General features: G+C 42.1%; 2 protein-coding genes across 2 annotated transcripts in view; one reads left to right on the forward strand and one right to left on the reverse strand.

Moving 5' to 3' along the window:
• Positions 1-1,466: 1,466 nt before the first annotated feature.
• ptrh2 (peptidyl-tRNA hydrolase 2) lies at positions 1,467-10,654 on the reverse strand. The gene is made up of 2 exons (XM_034179006.1): positions 10,620-10,654; positions 1,467-3,004 (listed from the first exon to the last, which is right to left on the reverse strand). Exon 2 carries the CDS (start codon positions 2,994-2,996, stop codon positions 2,481-2,483), a length of 516 nt encoding a protein of 171 aa, XP_034034897.1. The 5' UTR covers positions 2,997-3,004; positions 10,620-10,654; the 3' UTR covers positions 1,467-2,480.
• LOC117518003 (vacuole membrane protein 1-like) overlaps positions 7,802-17,127 on the forward strand; it is a 256,471-nt gene continuing 247,145 nt past the window's right edge. The window contains exon 1 of the mRNA XM_034179118.1: positions 7,802-8,006. Within this exon, the coding sequence (XP_034035009.1) occupies positions 7,802-8,006 (205 nt within the window). The remainder of the gene's footprint in view (positions 8,007-17,127) is intronic.

The raw sequence follows: 17,127 nt of genomic DNA on the forward strand, positions 1-17,127 counted from the left end.
CAAGGTACCAGGTAGATTCAGTAGATTCTCACAAATCCAACAAGACCAAGCATTCATGATATGCACACTCTTAAGGCTATGAAATTGGGCTATTAGTAAAAAAAAAAAAAAAAGTAGAAAAGGGGGTGTTCACAATAATAGTAGTGTGGCATTCAGTCAGTGAGTTCGTCAGTTTTGTGGAACAAACAGGTGTGAATCAGGTGTCCCCTATTTAAGGATGAAGCCAGCACCTGTTGAACATGCTTTTCTCTTTGAAAGTCTGAGGAAAATGGGACGTTCAAGACATTGTTCAGAAGAACAGCGTAGTTTGATTAAAAAGTTGATTCGAGAGAGGAAAACTTATACGCAGGTGCAAAAAATTATAGGCTGTTCATCTACAATGATCTCCAATGCTTTAAAATGGACAAAACAAAACAGACGCGTGGAAGAAAATGGAAAACAACCATCAAAATAGAAGAATAACGAGAATGGCAAAGGCTCACCCATTGATCAGCTCCAGGATGATCAAAGACAGTCTGGAGTTACCTGTAAGTGCTGTGACAGTTAGAAGACGCCTGTGTGAAGCTAATTTATTTGCAAGAATCCCCCGCAAAGTCCCTCTGTTAAATAAAAGACATGTGCAGAAGAGGTTACAATTTGCCAAAGAACACATCAACTGGACTAAACAGAAATGGAGGAATATTTTGTGGACTGATGAGAGTAAAATTGTTCTTTTTGGGTCCAAAGGCCACAGACAGTTTGTGAGACGACCCCCAAACTCTAAATTCAAGCCACAGTTCACAGTGAAGACAGAAGCATGGTGGTGCAAGCATCATGATATGGGCATGTTTCTCCTACTATGGTGTTGGGCCTATATATCGCATACCAGGTATCATGGATCAATTTGGATGTCAAAATACTTGAAGAGGTCATGTTGCCTTATGCTGAAGAGGACATGCCCTTGAAATGGGTGTTTCAACAAGACAGTGACCCCAAACACTAGTAAACCAGCAAAATCTTGGTTCCAAACCAACAAAATTAATGCCTCACAGATGTGAAGAAATCATGAAAAACTGTGGTTATACAACTAAGTACTAGTTTAGTGATTCACAGGATTGCTAAAAAAGCAGTTTGAACATAATAGTTTGTAGCATCAACAGCAGATGCTACTATTATTGTGAACACCCCCTTTTCTACTTTTTTTTTTTACTAATAGCCCAATTTCATAGCCTTAAGAGTGTGCATATCATGAATGCTTGGTCTTGTTGGATTTGTGCGAATCTAATGAATCTACTGGTACCTTGTTTCCCATGTAACAATAAGAAATATACTCAAAACCTGGACTAATCTTTTTAATCACATAGCACTACTATTATTCTGAACACTACTGTACATCGTAATGTAACAAGGCAACATCAAACCACTGTGGAGACACGTTTTTATTAAGGTGGCAACATTCAGAGAAAAAGCAATCGGGAGTAATTTGTAAATCATTCTTTTATTGGTTTGAAAAAGGTTTTTACGTTCTGAGTGAAAATGGCATGAAGGCTCATGCTGAAGTAGGAACCTAACTTAGATCTTCAAGCACTCCATCCTTGCTGCAAATAAAACTCCTGGAATTTATAGAGAGGTTAGTGTTCATACACGGACAATGTTTGGCTCTGTGACCTTCAAAGCTAAATGAAGGCCATTCATCATCAAACCTGACCTAGACCTTCAAGAGATATTTCCTTGCTCCAAATTTGGTAAACGTGTGTTATTTGTTTGAAAAGCTATTGAGAGTATAGTGTAAAGTCTTGTGGAATATTGGCCCTATGACCTCATTAGTTCAGTCATCAATGAAGGTGGCCTAGACCTTGAAGCAACATTGAAGTATTTGAGGAACCTGTTTGAAATCCTTGGACAGTTATTGAGAGTACAGTCTTCATGACACACAAGTTTTGGCTCAGTGACCTTCAGAATTTGATCCGGGTAACTCCTCATCAATCTTGCCCTAGACCTTCAAGAGATGCATCCCTGCTACAAATTTGGTAAATGTATCTCAAATCTATGAAAAGTTATAGGGTGTACAGAGTTTTAGAGGGACACACGTGCAGCATTTTCATGACCCTCTATCGGAGTGACTGAAATCATTTGGCACATAAGCCCCTGAAGTGCTAAATCACCATCTCTTCCCAAGTGATGTACAACTTTGACTGACTTGTCGATCATTTTTAATGTTTAAAAACTTGTAGAAAAATGTTCTGTGTCAGTTCTCTTCAGATATTCGGCTTCCTCACACAGCGGTACAGATTGGGTACATTTGTGATTCAAAAATGACAGTGATTCATTATTTGCACATTTGTAAATGTTCTGTAAACAATCCGGATATTACTCCTCTCATTGGGTGTGCACTGGGACGCTGCAGCACCATCAGGACCCTCACCAAGATGATGGACAAAACACCATGTTCTTCATACAAATCATGATTTACATCAAATCCTGCAGCTTGTAGATCAGCTTTAGTACAACTTTAAGTGTCCGGTGACATGGTCTATCAGATCAGATGGACCTGGACCGATACCCAGCACAGTGCGTGATCCAGGTGCAATCTGTGTTCTTCCTGCATCTTGGATCAAACTGATGGGAAGTCCCACTTCTTTGGCGTGACTCAGCAGATCGATGAGGGCCTCCTCATCGGGGGCCTTAACCACCACCTTTGGCTGGCCGCAGTACTCCCACTGTTTGAGGAGCTCAGGGTTCCGGCGCTGGACCTGCTTGTATGCAGACACTGCAGCATGGGAGCACTGGGCCGCGACCTTCCCTTTACCCATCTTCAGGTCATTTCGGACCACAAGGATCATCTTGAATGCCCCTCCTTCTGCCATCATGCTTGTCTCACCTGTACTGTTCTCAATCACTGCCATCAGGTGTTTGGTTGTGGAGCCAAAGCGTGACCGGAGGTGCCATCCCAAGAAAAGTCCACAGCCCAGTCCTGCCACAACACCCAAACCCACCGGGCCATACATAAAATCCATAGTTAAACCTGCAAAATTAACACAGCAAACTCTGAGCAAAGTTTGTGGGACATTCAGATTTCAACAGCAGATTTAATTAGCGATTAACCAATTAGGAATAAATAAATTGTTTTCTGGTTCCAGCTTCTCAGTTTGTTAAAAGTGTTTAATTTGAAATTCACAAAAACCGCGTACAGGCTTTCTAGTATATAGTCGTACTTTTAAATTTTCTTGTGAATGACATGTTGATGAATTGAACTCTAATCAGTTTCACGCATCACAAAATGACACCTTCACAATGTTGATTCTGCACTACAAAAAAGGGGATGTCTAAAAACAATATAACATGAAAATCTGAGGGAAATTATCTTGCTGCATGGACATAATTTCACTTGACAAGATGAATTAAAATGGTTAAATCTAGAAATAAGCATGTTGAACACTTAAAATAAGAAATTAACTTGAAACAAGATAAATTATGGAACACTTCTAAACCTAAGTTTGTTTGTTTTTTTAATCTGGGTAAGAACCAAATAATTTCCAGTGTGTCCAACATCACGCAAGTGAACAGTCTGCTCTGAAACACTGCAAAACCCGACTCCTTTACAGATAGATAATCTTTACTTATAGTCCGTGTCCCACAAAACTCTTCAGGCCTTCAGAGACAACGGGGGCCGGAACAGACCATTCGGAGATGAGACAGTCTGGCCCGCAGACCATTTCACTACTGCATCATTAGCTTTTCCCATAGCTACCCTCAGCCACCTGGCAACCCTGACAGCTGCACTCAACAAGGGAGCCAGTTTAGTGATTTATATTTTACTTAGAAACATTACCACCATCTCCCAACAGCTTGCACGTTGGACTGGGATGCCAGCAATTCGGGTTTGCTTCCTGATTGCAGCCACACTCCCAACTGGTACTCTTAACAACAGTGCTGGGGAGTGAGAGACACCTACTGTGGACCCTTCTGGAAATAAGTCCTTCATAGAGACTTTCGTTGGTTACCCACGTTAAATAAGATAACCTCATCTATTGTATGTATGGAGCCCCAAAGCGTACTTTTGTCTATTTAATTTGGCAAACATTTAGCGTCCATGCACAATGACTCATGGGATGGTTTGGGTCGCAACAACTCCACCTGTGTCCTTCATTTTGAGGGAAAGACGGAGCCTTTGAAATGGGACAGGCTGGTCATACCACATTATGACATAAGCAGCCTTCGAAGCATGCAGCCACGACACTGGGACAGTCTGGGTCACAGCCAGTGTCCCACTGGGACCAGCCACAAAAATACTGCGACTCACTGTGTATAAAGACAGCTGTAACTCCAAAATGGTCAATGTTATATTTTTGTAAAGTTCCTTGAATTAAAGCTGAAAGTCTATATGACAAGCACCTCTTTATTTAAACTTCACCACAGTGGCACACTGTGGCCAAATGACATCGTTTCAGTCCCTGTCCAACTATTTCTGGACCTGACTATGGCCGCGCCACCATCCTTTTCCCATCATGCATCACATATTTGTAACCCATCATAAGTTTGTGGGGCTTTTGTAGCAACACCAATGCATTGGCGCATGCGTCGAGCTCATAGAGCGAAACCCCGTGTCGGTGCGCGTATCGCTTTGCAAAAGTCACGTGACCGATACAGGAACTGTTTCGAACTGACACTGACGCACCAAAGTGGCCAAACTGTGTTTATAAGGAAGCGTATCTGTCAACGGGGTGCATCTGCCAAAAGAATCTCAGATCTTTCGCGGTGTATCATCAAATTCACCAAACGTCACAGAGCAGCAGCAAACAAAAAGGAAAGTTTCCGCCGTGTGGGATCATTTTGATGTCATATCAGAAAATAAGGTATGTTTTAATTTCCTTGTTTCATCCAGCTCCTCTCAGAGTTTCCACTTGATCTATCTGAATTCAAAATCAGTTCAAAGTGACTCTTAGTTTACCATTCATATTATTTTCTGCAGGTTAAATGTTGCATTTGTTCAGTAGAACTTTCTTATCTAAACGAGCACCTCCTCAGTGCTGAGACATTGTAGGGCCAGGCATCAATCAATCAATCAATTTTTTTATATAGCGCCAAATCACAACAAACAGTTGCCCCAAGGCGCTTTATATTGTAAGGCAAGGCCATACAATAATTATGTAAAACCCCAACGGTCAAAACGACCCCCTGTGAGCAAGCACTTGCTACAGTGGGAAGGAAAAACTCCCTTTTAACAGGAAGAAACCTCCAGCAGAACCAGGCTCAGGGAGGGGCAGTCTTCTGCTGGGACTGGTTGGGGCTGAGGGAGAGAACCAGGAAAAAGACATGCTGTGGAGGGGAGCAGAGATCAATCACTAATGATTAAATGCAGAGTGGTGCATACAGAGCAAAAAGAGAAAGAAACAGTGCATTATGGGAACCCCCCAGCAGTCTACGTCTATAGCAGCATAACTAAGGGATGGTTCAGGGTCACCTGATCCAGCCCTAACTATAAGCTTTAGCAAAAAGGAAAGTTTTAAGCCTAATCTTAAAAGTAGAGAGGGTGTCTGTCTCCCTGATCTGAATTGGGAGCTGGTTCCACAGGAGAGGAGCCTGAAAGCTGAAGGCTCTGCCTCCCATTCTACTCTTACAAACCCTAGGAACTACAAGTAAGCCTGCAGTCTGAGAGCGAAGCGCTCTATTGGGGTGATATGGTACTACGAGGTCCCTAAGATAAGATGGGACCTGATTATTCAAAACCTTATAAGTAAGAAGAAGAATTTTAAATTCTATTCTAGAATTAACAGGAAGCCAATGAAGAGAGGCCAATATGGGTGAGATATGCTCTCTCCTTCTAGTCCCCGTCAGTACTCTAGCTGCAGCATTTTGAATTAACTGAAGGCTTTTTAGGGAACTTTTAGGACAACCTGATAATAATGAATTACAATAGTCCAGCCTAGAGGAAATAAATGCATGAATTAGTTTTTCAGCATCACTCTGAGACAAGACCTTTCTGATTTTAGAGATATTGCGTAAATGCAAAAAATCAGTCCTACATATTTGTTTAATATGCGCTTTGAATGACATATCCTGATCAAAAATGACTCCAAGATTTCTCACAGTATTACTAGAGGTCAGGGTAATGCCATCCAGAGTAAGGATCTGGTTAGACACCATGTTTCTAAGATTTGTGGGGCCAAGTACAATAACTTCAGTTTTATCTGAGTTTAAAAGCAGGAAATTAGAGGTCATCCATGTCTTTATGTCTGTAAGACAATCCTGCAGTTTAGCTAATTGGTGTGTGTCCTCTGGCTTCATGGATAGATAAAGCTGGGTATCATCTGCGTAACAATGAAAATTTAAGCAATGCCGTCTAATAATACTGCCTAAGGGAAGCATGTATAAAGTGAATAAAATTGGTCCTAGCACAGAACCTTGTGGAACTCCATAATTAACTTTAGTCTGTGAAGAAGATTCCCCATTTACATGAACAAATTGTAATCTATTAGACAAATATGATTCAAACCACCGCAGCGCAGTGCCTTTAATACATATGGCATGCTCTAATCTCTGTAATAAAATTTTATGGTCAACAGTATCAAAAGCAGCACTGAGGTCTAACAGAACAAGCACAGAGATGAGTCCACTGTCCGAGGCCATAAGAAGATCATTTGTAACCTTCACTAATGCTGTTTCTGTACTATGATGAATTCTAAAACCTGACTGAAACTCTTCAAATAGACCATTCCTCTGCAGATGATCAGTTAGCTGTTTTACAACTACCCTTTCAAGAATTTTTGAGAGAAAAGGAAGGTTGGAGATTGGCCTATAATTAGCTAAAATAGCTGGGTCAAGTGATGGCTTTTTAAGTAATGGTTTAATTACTGCCACCTTAAAAGCCTGTGGTACATAGCCAACTAACAAAGATAGATTGATCATATTTAAGATCGAAGCATTAAATAATGGTAGGGCTTCCTTGAGGAGCCTGGTAGGAATGGGGTCTAATAAACATGTTGATGGTTTGGATGAAGTAACTAATGAAAATAACTCAGACAGAACAATCGGAGAGAAAGAGTCTAACCAAATACCGGCATCACTGAAAGCAGCCAAAGATAACGATACGTCTTTGGGATGGTTATGAGTAATTTTTTCTCTAATAGTTAAAATTTTGTTAGCAAAGAAAGTCATGAAGTCATTACTAGTTAAAGTTAATGGAATACTCAGCTCAATAGAGCTCTGACTCTTTGTCAGCCTGGCTACAGTGCTGAAAAGAAACCTGAAGTCCCAGATACACCCAGGATGAACTCAGGTATACAGCCATTCTACGACTTACTCACAGTTAATTTATTGATAATTAATTCCTATTAATTTATTCTTTACCTCACTTTTAACCATCAAGCTTCCAGGAAGCAGATGCTGGATGAGGCTCTGGTGAATTTCATCCTGAAGGTCTGCCAGCCCCTCAGCACTGTGGAGAGTGAAGGGTTCAGGGAACTGGTTCAGGTCCTTCAGCCCTCATATGTTCTGCCAACCAGAAAGGTTTGTGTGGAAATGATCTAAAGTAGTAGTTGATATATTCAACTTGTTTAACTTTTAATTTAAATATATTCATCTGCTTTTGGTTTGACTTGGTGTAATTTTCAGACCATCAAACAAATGGTGGCCAAGAAGTATGAGGAGGAACAGGAATGAGTGAAAAAGGAAGTACAGCAAGCTGTGGCAGTGAGCAGGCCTACTTGGCTCTTACCTGTCACTACATTAATGAAAATTTGCAGTTGTCAGGCATGTTATTCAGCATTATTTGTTTGTTGTTTGGAAATCATGTACTGAAATGCCACACTGTTGTTTTTAAATGACCTTTGGCAACATCTCGACATCAAAGGGGGCAGGCAGACCAAAAGTGCCACAGCTGATGCCTTCCAGGAAGTACCTGGCAGAGGCCAATATTGCCAGGTCCCAGGATCCTCTGAGATTCTGGGACAACCACAAGACAGTATATCCAAACCTCTTCCAGCTGTCATTACAATTTCTCTGCACTCCAGCCTCATCTGTGCCCTGTGAGTGGGTGTTTTCTAAAGCTGGAGAAGTTGCATCAAAGAAGCGTAACAGACTCAAATTCAAGACTTTGGAACAACTTCTTTTTTGGAATAAAAATTTGTAAAAAAAAATAAAATAAAATCCCAGTCCACAAGCATCCTCATTCACAACATGTTCACTTAGATTTTCATGTTATGATACATACCGTATTTTCCGGACTATAAGTCGCACCGGAGTATAAGTCGCACCAGCCACTTTATCCATTATAAAGAAAAACAAACCATAAATAAGTCGCACCGGAGTATAAGTCGCACCAGCCACTTTATCCATTATAAAGAAAAATAAACCATAAATAAGGTCCACTGGACTATAAGTCCCATGGACATACAGGTATATTAACATGAAAAGTTCAGATGATAATATTGTGACGGCTACCGTTTTCGGATGCATATTTCACCAGTCGCAACTTGTAATCTGCAGAGTATGATTTTCTTTTTGGTGGCATTTTTTCGGGCCTTCTCCGTTGTCTTGTTATGTTATCAGTAACGTTAAAATTTTTTTTTTTCTATGGTAGTCAGAAGTCGCAGGAACAGTTACACAAGCCTCGAGTGCCCTCTCGTGAGCTGCATTTTACCTACAGATATGTTTGTATTTTGCGGACCACATTGCGAGCCGAACCATGCAGCGCCTACCTGCGCAGCTCATGACCACCCAGCGGTGTCGATCCAGCTCCTTCCAAGTGGAGACGCTAATCCTCCGCCGTCGCTCAGTGCTCCCATGCAGCTCTCAGCGTCAACTCTGCTCACAGTGATATCCAAGGGTTGAAGCTGTCTTGTTAGCCGTCCCGGAATAAACACCATGTTCGTCTGCTTCAAACGCTTTTCACAATCATCGACGCCAGCTCCTTCCAAGTGCACACGCTAATCCTCCGCCGTCGCTCACCCAATGCTCCCACGCAGCTCTCAGCGTCAACTTAAACACTCTGCTCACATTGATATCCAAGGGTTGAAGCTGTTCTGTTCGCCAAGCCGGAATAACAGCAAGCACCGAGTTCGTCAGCTTCACACGCTGTGGGTGAGGTGAGGAATACGCATCCAAAGTTCTGTTCTGTGATTGGTTATCGCGACCAGCGTGAACTATAGGATGGCCGTCATACTACAGTGCCCATGATGCATTGCATGTCCTTTTCCGGTGGCCATTTTAAAACATAGATCGACTCTGTCACGTAAAATTGTTTTGTTACAGTAAATTAATTGAGATCCTACTGGTATATTTTTCATTTATAAGTCGCACCGGAGTATAGGTCGCACTCCCGGCCAAAACATGTAAAAAAAGTGCGACTTATAGTCCGGAAAATACGGTAGCATCATACACAGGAGACTCGTCATGAGAGGCGTCAGTCCCATCGTTAGGAGGGACAGCCACCCTGTCATTAGGAGGGTGCTAACTAGTGCACAATAGGTGCTAATTAAAACTGTTGTTTAGTCACTAGCCATATCAGTCTGCCTCTCAGTAGGAGGGATCTGGTTAGGTTTAAAACTCCAGCTTTTGTGGCTTCTGGTTGTTGTTCTCTACAAGAGTCAAGACAAAAGTCAGACTACCTGAGCAAGAATTTTAGCTGAGGAAGCTTCTGCGATTTGAAGCGAAACGTCCTTGTGTCAAGCAACTCAGTCCAGTCGAAGATTCAATCTTCTCTACTATGGAAACCACCTGGACAACTGAGAGCCTACACAGAAACATTATGATACATGTTCACATGATTTATTATTATTTAAGATTTTAATTTAAATGAAGATATGAAATGATACAAAATGGAATACAATAAATGGACTGCATTTATATTGCGCTTTTCCATCTGCATCAGATGCTCAAAGCACTTTACAATTATGCCTCACATTCACCCCGATGTCAGGGTGCTGCCATACAAGGCGCTCACTACACACCGGGATCAATAGGGGATTAAAAGCCTTGCCCAAGGGCCCTTAGTGATTTTCCAGTCAGGTGGGGATTTGAACCCATGATCTTCTGGACTCAAGCCCAAGACCTTAACCACTAGACCATCACCTCCCCAAATACAATGACTTACATTATATTATTGTATATACTAGGTCATGAAATCAGTGTCCGTTGAGTGTCAACTCTGGTGCCTGTAGTGATTTTTAAGGTCAGTATTCAGTGACAGTATCACTCATCGACCCATCACTAATTTCATGGTTTCTTGAATTTAAGATTTCCTGCCGACCTTTAAACTGACAAATTGGCGAGTTAAACAGCACCTTGTTTTCATTTAAAACTACAGACCATCAAAGAGGTATCTTTATTTATTTAAACCGACCGTCTGGGTTTCTATGGGATTTTTGGCCACAAACTTTAATATCATCTTTTAAGACAGGTGGTTACGGATATCGGCATGTTTGAAAGATTAATATTACAACCCCTTTAAAAGTTAAACGATGAATGACGTCAGCACAGCCACACGTGATGAGCTAGCCGCCTAACAATAAACCACTCATTATCGCAAAGCAGAACTACGGTTCAAAAGGTATAAACTAACAAATTTAACTGAATTAATTATTGCTGAATTAACGTGGTACAACGGTCACCATTTGTGGCTGCTTCTAATTATTTATTACCTCCTTTGTGCGACCTTCCTTCCGCTTTTCTTCTTCTTCGGAATTTCTGACAGTATAACTAAATTGTGCATAACCGCCACCTGCTGGAATTCAACGGGAATCTGCCCTTAATTATGTGTTTATCTTCAGTCGATGGTGTTTATCTCAAAAACTAAACTATACAGTGTATAAACAAAACTCAAACTGATTCATCCGATCAAACAGTTAGTGCTTCTAAGACCACGTGTGTTTGTTCATTCTACGGTATGTTCTGTTCTTTTAAAGATTATTGTTTATTGTGCACCACTGCCACCATCTGGTTGAGATGCTGAATTGCCAAGTAACTTAAGTTAAAAAAAAATCCCCGACAAACTACAACGAAACTAAAATCTAACTAAACAAACAAATAAAAAAAAGTAAAACTCGTAGTAAATTCTTTTGTCTGATGCACACATTTTGACTTTTATATTTATTCTACAACACCAAATTTTATAATTTCTCTTTCTTTTAACTTGTATTTTCTTGTAACAGTTTAATTTTAAAATTATAACTCAGCCACATGGGGTGTGCAGCCAGTACATTCTGAGTGCCGGTCCCAAGCCCGGATAAATGAGGAGGGTTGCGTCAGGAAGGGCATCCGGCGTAAAACAAGCCAACCCAACTATGCAGACTCAGAATCGAATTCCCATACCGGATCGGTCGCGGCCCGGGTTAACAACGTCCGCCACCGGTGCTATTGCCCAACAGGGTGCCGGTGGAAATTGGGCTACTGCTGGGCGAAGACGACGAAGAAGAGGAGGAAAACGTTGCCACGAACAGCGGGAGAAGAAGAAAACTAGAAGGATGGAAATGAGAGTTGGGACTTTGAATGTTGGTAGTATGACTGGTAAAGGGAGAGAGCTGGCTGATATGATGGAGAGGAGAAAGGTAGACATATTGTGTGTGCAAGAGACCAAGTGGAAGGGAAGTAAGAGCAGGAGCATCGGCGGTGGGTACAAGTTGTTGTACCATGGTGATGACAGGAAGAGAAATGGTTTTGGGATCATTTTAAAGGAAGAGTATGTTAAAAGTGTGTTGGAGGTTAAGCGAGTGTCCGACAGGGTGATGAGTGTGAAGTTGGAAATTGAACGGGTGATGATGAATATCATCAGTGCATATGCCCCACAGGTTGGTTGTGAGATGAAGGAGAAAGAAGATTTCTGGAGTGTGTTAGATGAGGTGGTGGAGAGTGTGCCCAAGCATGAAAGAGTGGTGATAGGAGCAGGCTTCAATGGGCATGTTGGTGAAGGGAACAGAGGTGATGAGGAAGTAATGGGTAGATATGGTATCAAAGATAGGAATGGGGAAGGACAGATGGTAGTTGATTTTGCAAAAAGGATGGAAATGGCTGTGGTGAATACCTACTTTAAGAAAAGGGAGGAGCACAGGGTGACATATAAGAGTGGAGGAAGGTGCACACAGGTGGACTACATTCTTTATAGGAGATGCAAGCTAAAAGAAATTACAGACTGTAAGGTGGTAGCAGGAGAGAGTGTCACTAGACAGCATAGGATGGTTGTTTGTAGGATGACTTTAGAGGTAAAGAAGAATAAACTTCAATCAATCAACTTTTTTCTTGTATAGCGCCAAATCACAACAAACAGTTGCCCCAAGGCGCTCCACATTGCAAGGCAAGGCCATACAATAATTATGAAACACAGTCTACGTCTAAAGCAACATAACCAAGGGATGGTCCAGGGTCACCCGATCCAGCCCTAACTATAAGCCTTAGCGAAAAGGAAAGTTTTAAGCCTAATCTTAAAAGTAGAGAGGGTATCTGTCTCCCTGATCTGAATTGGGAGCTGGTTCCACAGGAGAGGAGCCTGAAAGCTGAAGGCTCTGCCTCCCATTCTACTCTTACAAACCCTAGGAACTACAAGTAAGCCCGCAGTCTGAGAGCAAAGCGCTCTAATGGGGTAATATGGTACTACGAGGTCCCTAAGATAAGATGGGACCTGATTATTCAAAACCTTATAAGTAAGAAGAAGAATTTTAAATTCTATTCTAGCATTAACAGGAAGCCAATGAAGGGAGGCCAACACGGGTGAGATATGCTCTCTCCTGCTAGTCCCCGTCAGTACTCTAGCTGCAGCATTCTGAACCAACTGAAGGCTTTTTAGGGAACTTTTAGGACAACCTGATAATAATGAATTACAATAGTCCAGCCTAGAGGAAATAAATGCATGAATTAGTTTTTCAGCATCACTCTGAGACAAGACCTTTCTGATTTTAGAGATATTGCGTAAATGCAAAAAGGCAGTCCTACATATTTGTTTAATATGCGCTTTGAATGACATATCCTGATCAAAAATAACTCCAAGATTTCTCACAGTATTACTAGAGATCAGGGAAATGCCATCCAGAGTAACGATCTGGTTAGACACCATGCTTCTAAGATTTGTGGGGCCAAGTACAATAACTTCAGTTTTATCTGAGTTTAAAAGCAGGAAATTAGAGGTCATCCATGTCTTTATGTCTGTAAGACAATCCTGCAGTTTAGCTAATTGGTGCGTATCCTCTGGCTTCATGGATAGATAAAGCTGGGTATCATCTGCGTAACAATGAAAATTTAAGCAATACCGTCTAATAATAGTGCCCAAGGGAAGCATGTATAAAGTGAATAAAATTGGTCCTAGCACAGAACCTTGTGGAACTCCATAATTAACTTTAGTCTGTGAAGAAGATTCCCCATTTACATGAACAAACTGTAATCTATTAGACAAATATGATTCAAACCACCGCAGCGCAATGCCTTTAATACCTATGACATGCTCTAATCTCTGTAATAAAATTTTATGGTCAACAGTATCAAAAGCAGCACTGAGGTCTAACAGAACAAGCACAGAGATAAGTCCACTGTCCGAAGCCATAAGAAGATCATTTGTAACCTTCACTAATGCTGTTTCTGTACTATGATGAATTCTAAAACCTGACTGAAACTCTTCAAATAGACCATTCCTCTGCAGTTGATCAGTTAGCTGTTTTACAACTACCCTCTCAAGAATCTTTGAGAGAAAAGGAAGGTTGGAGATTGGCCTATAATTAGCTAAGATAGCTGGGTCAAGTGATGGCTTTTTAAGTAATGGTTTAATTACTGCCACCTTAAAAGCCTGTGGTACATAACCAACTAACAAAGATAGATTGATCATATTTAAGATTGAAGCATTAAATAATGGTAGGACTTCCTTGAGCAGCCTGGTAGGAATGGGGTCTAATAAACATGTTGATGGTTTGGATGAAGTAACTAATGAAAATAACTCAGACAGAACAATCGGAGAGAAAGAGTCTAACCAAATACCAAATACAACCAGTCTAACCAAATACAAATAAGAAGAAGAGAGTGAGAGCTCAACAAAGGATGAGATGGTGGAAGCTGAAGGAGGAAGACTGTTGTGTGAAATTTAGCGAGCAGGTGAGAGAAGCACTAGTTGGAGGGGAAGCAATTTTGGACAACTGGAAAAGTACTGCAGATGTGGTGAGGGAGACAGCTAGGGCAGTACTGGGTATGACATATGACATGAATAGAATAGAATTTAAAATTCTTCTTCTTACTTATAAGGTTTTGAATAATCAGGTCCCATCTTATCTTAGGGACCTCGTAGTAATATTACCCCATTAGAGCGCTTCGCTCTCAGACTGCGGGCTTACTTGTAGTTCCTAGGGTTTGTAAGAGTAGAATGGGAGGCAGAGCCTTCAGCTTTCAGGCTCCTCTCCTGTGGAACCAGCTCCCAATTCAGATCAGGGAGACAGATACCCTCTCTACTTTTAAGATTAGGCTTAAAACTTTCCTTTTCGCTAAGGCTTATAGTTAGGGCTGGATCGGGTGACCCTGGACCATCCCTTGGTTATGTTGCTTTAGACGTAGACTGTGGGGGGGGTTCCCATGATGCACTGTTTCTTTCTCTTTTTGCTCCGTATGCATCACTCTGCATTTAATCATTAGTGATCGATCTCTGCCCCCCTTCTCGGCATGTCTTTTTCCTGGTTCTTTCCCTCAGCCCCAACCAGTCTCAGCAGAAGACTGCCCCTCCCTGAGCCTGGTTCTGCTGGAGGTTTCTTCCTGTTAAAAGGGAGTTTTTCCTTCCCACTGTGGCCAAGTGCTTGCTCATAGGGGGTCGTTTTGACCGTTGGGGTTTTTCATAATTATTGTATGGCCTTGCCTTACAATATGGAGCGCCTGGGGCAACTGTTTGTTGTGATTTGGCGCTATATAAGAAAAAAGTTGATTGATTGATTGATTGACATCTGGACAGTGGAAGGAAGACAAGGAGACTTGGTGGTGGAATGAAGAGGTCCAGGAAAGCATAAGGAGAAAGAGGTTGGCGAAAAAGTTTTGGGATAGTTGGAGAGATGAAGAAAGTAGACAGGAGTACAAGGAGATGCGGCGTAAGGCGAGAAGAGGAGTGGCAAAAGCAAAGGAAAAGGCATATTGCGAGCTGTACAAGAAGTTGAATAGTAAGGAAGGAGAAAAGGACTTGTACCGATTGGCCAGACAAAGGGACAGAGCTGGAAAGGATGTGCAGCAGGTTAGGGTGGTAAAAGATGCACATGGTAATGTGCTGACAAGTGAGGAGTGTGTGCTGAGAAGGTGGAGGGAATATTTTGAAGAGTTGATGAATAAAGAAAATGAGCGAGAGAAAAGGCTGGATGATGTGGTGAGAGTAAATCAGGAAGTAAAAGAGATTAGCAAGGAAGAAGTGAGGGCTGCTATGAAGAGGATGAAGAGTGGAAAGGCAGTTGGTCCAGATGACATTCCAATGGAGGCATGGAAATGTCTAGGAGAGATGGCAGTAGAGTTTCTAACCAGATTGTTTAATAAAATCTTGGAAAGTGAGAGGATGTCTGAGGAGGGGAGACGAAGTGTGCTGGTTGCTATTTTCAAGAACAAGGGTGATGTGCAGAGCTGCAGTAACTATAGAGGCATAAAGCTGATCAGCCACAGCCTGAAGTTATGGGAAAGTGTAGTAGAAGCTAGACTTAGAAAACAGGTGAAGATCTGTGAGCAGCAAGATGGTTTCATGCCGAGAAAGAGCACTACAGATGCAATGTTTGCTCTGAGAATACTGTTGGAAAAGTACAGAGAAGGACAGAAAGAGTTACATTGTGTGTTTGTGGACTTAGAAAAAGCTTATGATAGGGTGCCAAGAGAAGAGTTGTGGTATTGTATGAGGAAGTCTGGAGTGGCAGAGAAGTATGTTAGGGTAGTGCAGGACATGTACAAGAATAGTGTGACAGCGGTGAGATGCGCAGTCGGAATGACAGACTCATTCAAGGTGGAGGTGGGATTACACCAAGGATCAGCTCTGAGTCCTTTCTTGTTTGCAGTGGTGATGGACAGGTTGACAGATGAGATCAGACAGGAGTCCCCATGGACTATGATGTTTGCAGATGACATTGTGATCTGTAGTGAGAGTAGAGAGCAAGTTGAGTCTAGTCTGGAGAAGTGGAGATATGCTTTGGAGAGAAGGGGAATGAAAGTCAGTAGAAGCAAGACTGAGTACATGTGTGTGAATGAGAGGGAGCCCAGTGGAATAGTGCAGTTACAAGGAGTAGAAGTGGTGAAAGTAGATGAGTTTAAATATTTGGGGTCAACTGTTCAAAGTAATGGAGAGTGTGGTAGAGAGGTGAAGAAGAGAGTGCAGGCAGGGTGGAGTGGATGGAGAAAGGTGGCAGGAGTGATTTGTGACTGAAGAATATCAGCAAGAGTGAAGGGGAAAGTTTACAAGACAGTAGTGAGACCAGTTATGTTGTACGGTTTAGAGACAGTGGCACTAACAAAAAGACAGGAGGCAGAGCTGGAGGTGGCAGAGTTGAAGATGTTGAGATTCTCTTTGGGAGTGACAAGAATGGACAAGATTAGGAATGAACATATCAGAGGGACAGCTCAGGTGGGACGGTTTGGAGACAAAGTCAGAGAGGCGAGATTGAGATGGTTTGGACATGTGCAGAGGAGGGACCCAGGGTATATAGGGAGAAGGATGCTGAGGATGGAGCCACCAGGCAGGAGGAGAAGAGGGAGACCAAAGAGGAGGTTCATGGATGTGCTGAGAGAGGACATGCAGGTGGTTGGTGTGACAGAGGAAGATACAGAGGACAGGGTCAATAGTCAATCAATTTATATAGCGCCAAATCACAACAAACAGTTGCCCCAAGGCACTTTATATTGTAAGGCAAGGCCATACAATAATAACGTAAAAACCCCAACGGTCAAAACGACCCCCTGTGAGCAAGCACTTGGCGACAGTGGGAAGGAAAAACTCCCTTTTAACAGGAAGAAACCTCCAGCAGAACCAGGCTCAGTGAGGGGCAGTCTTCTGCTGGGACTGGTTGGGGCTGAGGGAGAGAACCAGGAAAAAGACATGCTGTGGAGGGGAGCAGAGATCAATCACTAATGATTAAATGCAGAGTGGTGCATACAGAGCAAAAAGAGAAATAAACACTCAGTGCATCATGGGAACGCCCCCAGCAGTCAAAGTCTATAGCAGCATAA

Source organism: Thalassophryne amazonica, chromosome 9 (genome assembly GCF_902500255.1).
Source record: "Thalassophryne amazonica chromosome 9, fThaAma1.1, whole genome shotgun sequence".
Classification (NCBI taxonomy): Eukaryota; Metazoa; Chordata; class Actinopteri; order Batrachoidiformes; family Batrachoididae; genus Thalassophryne; species Thalassophryne amazonica.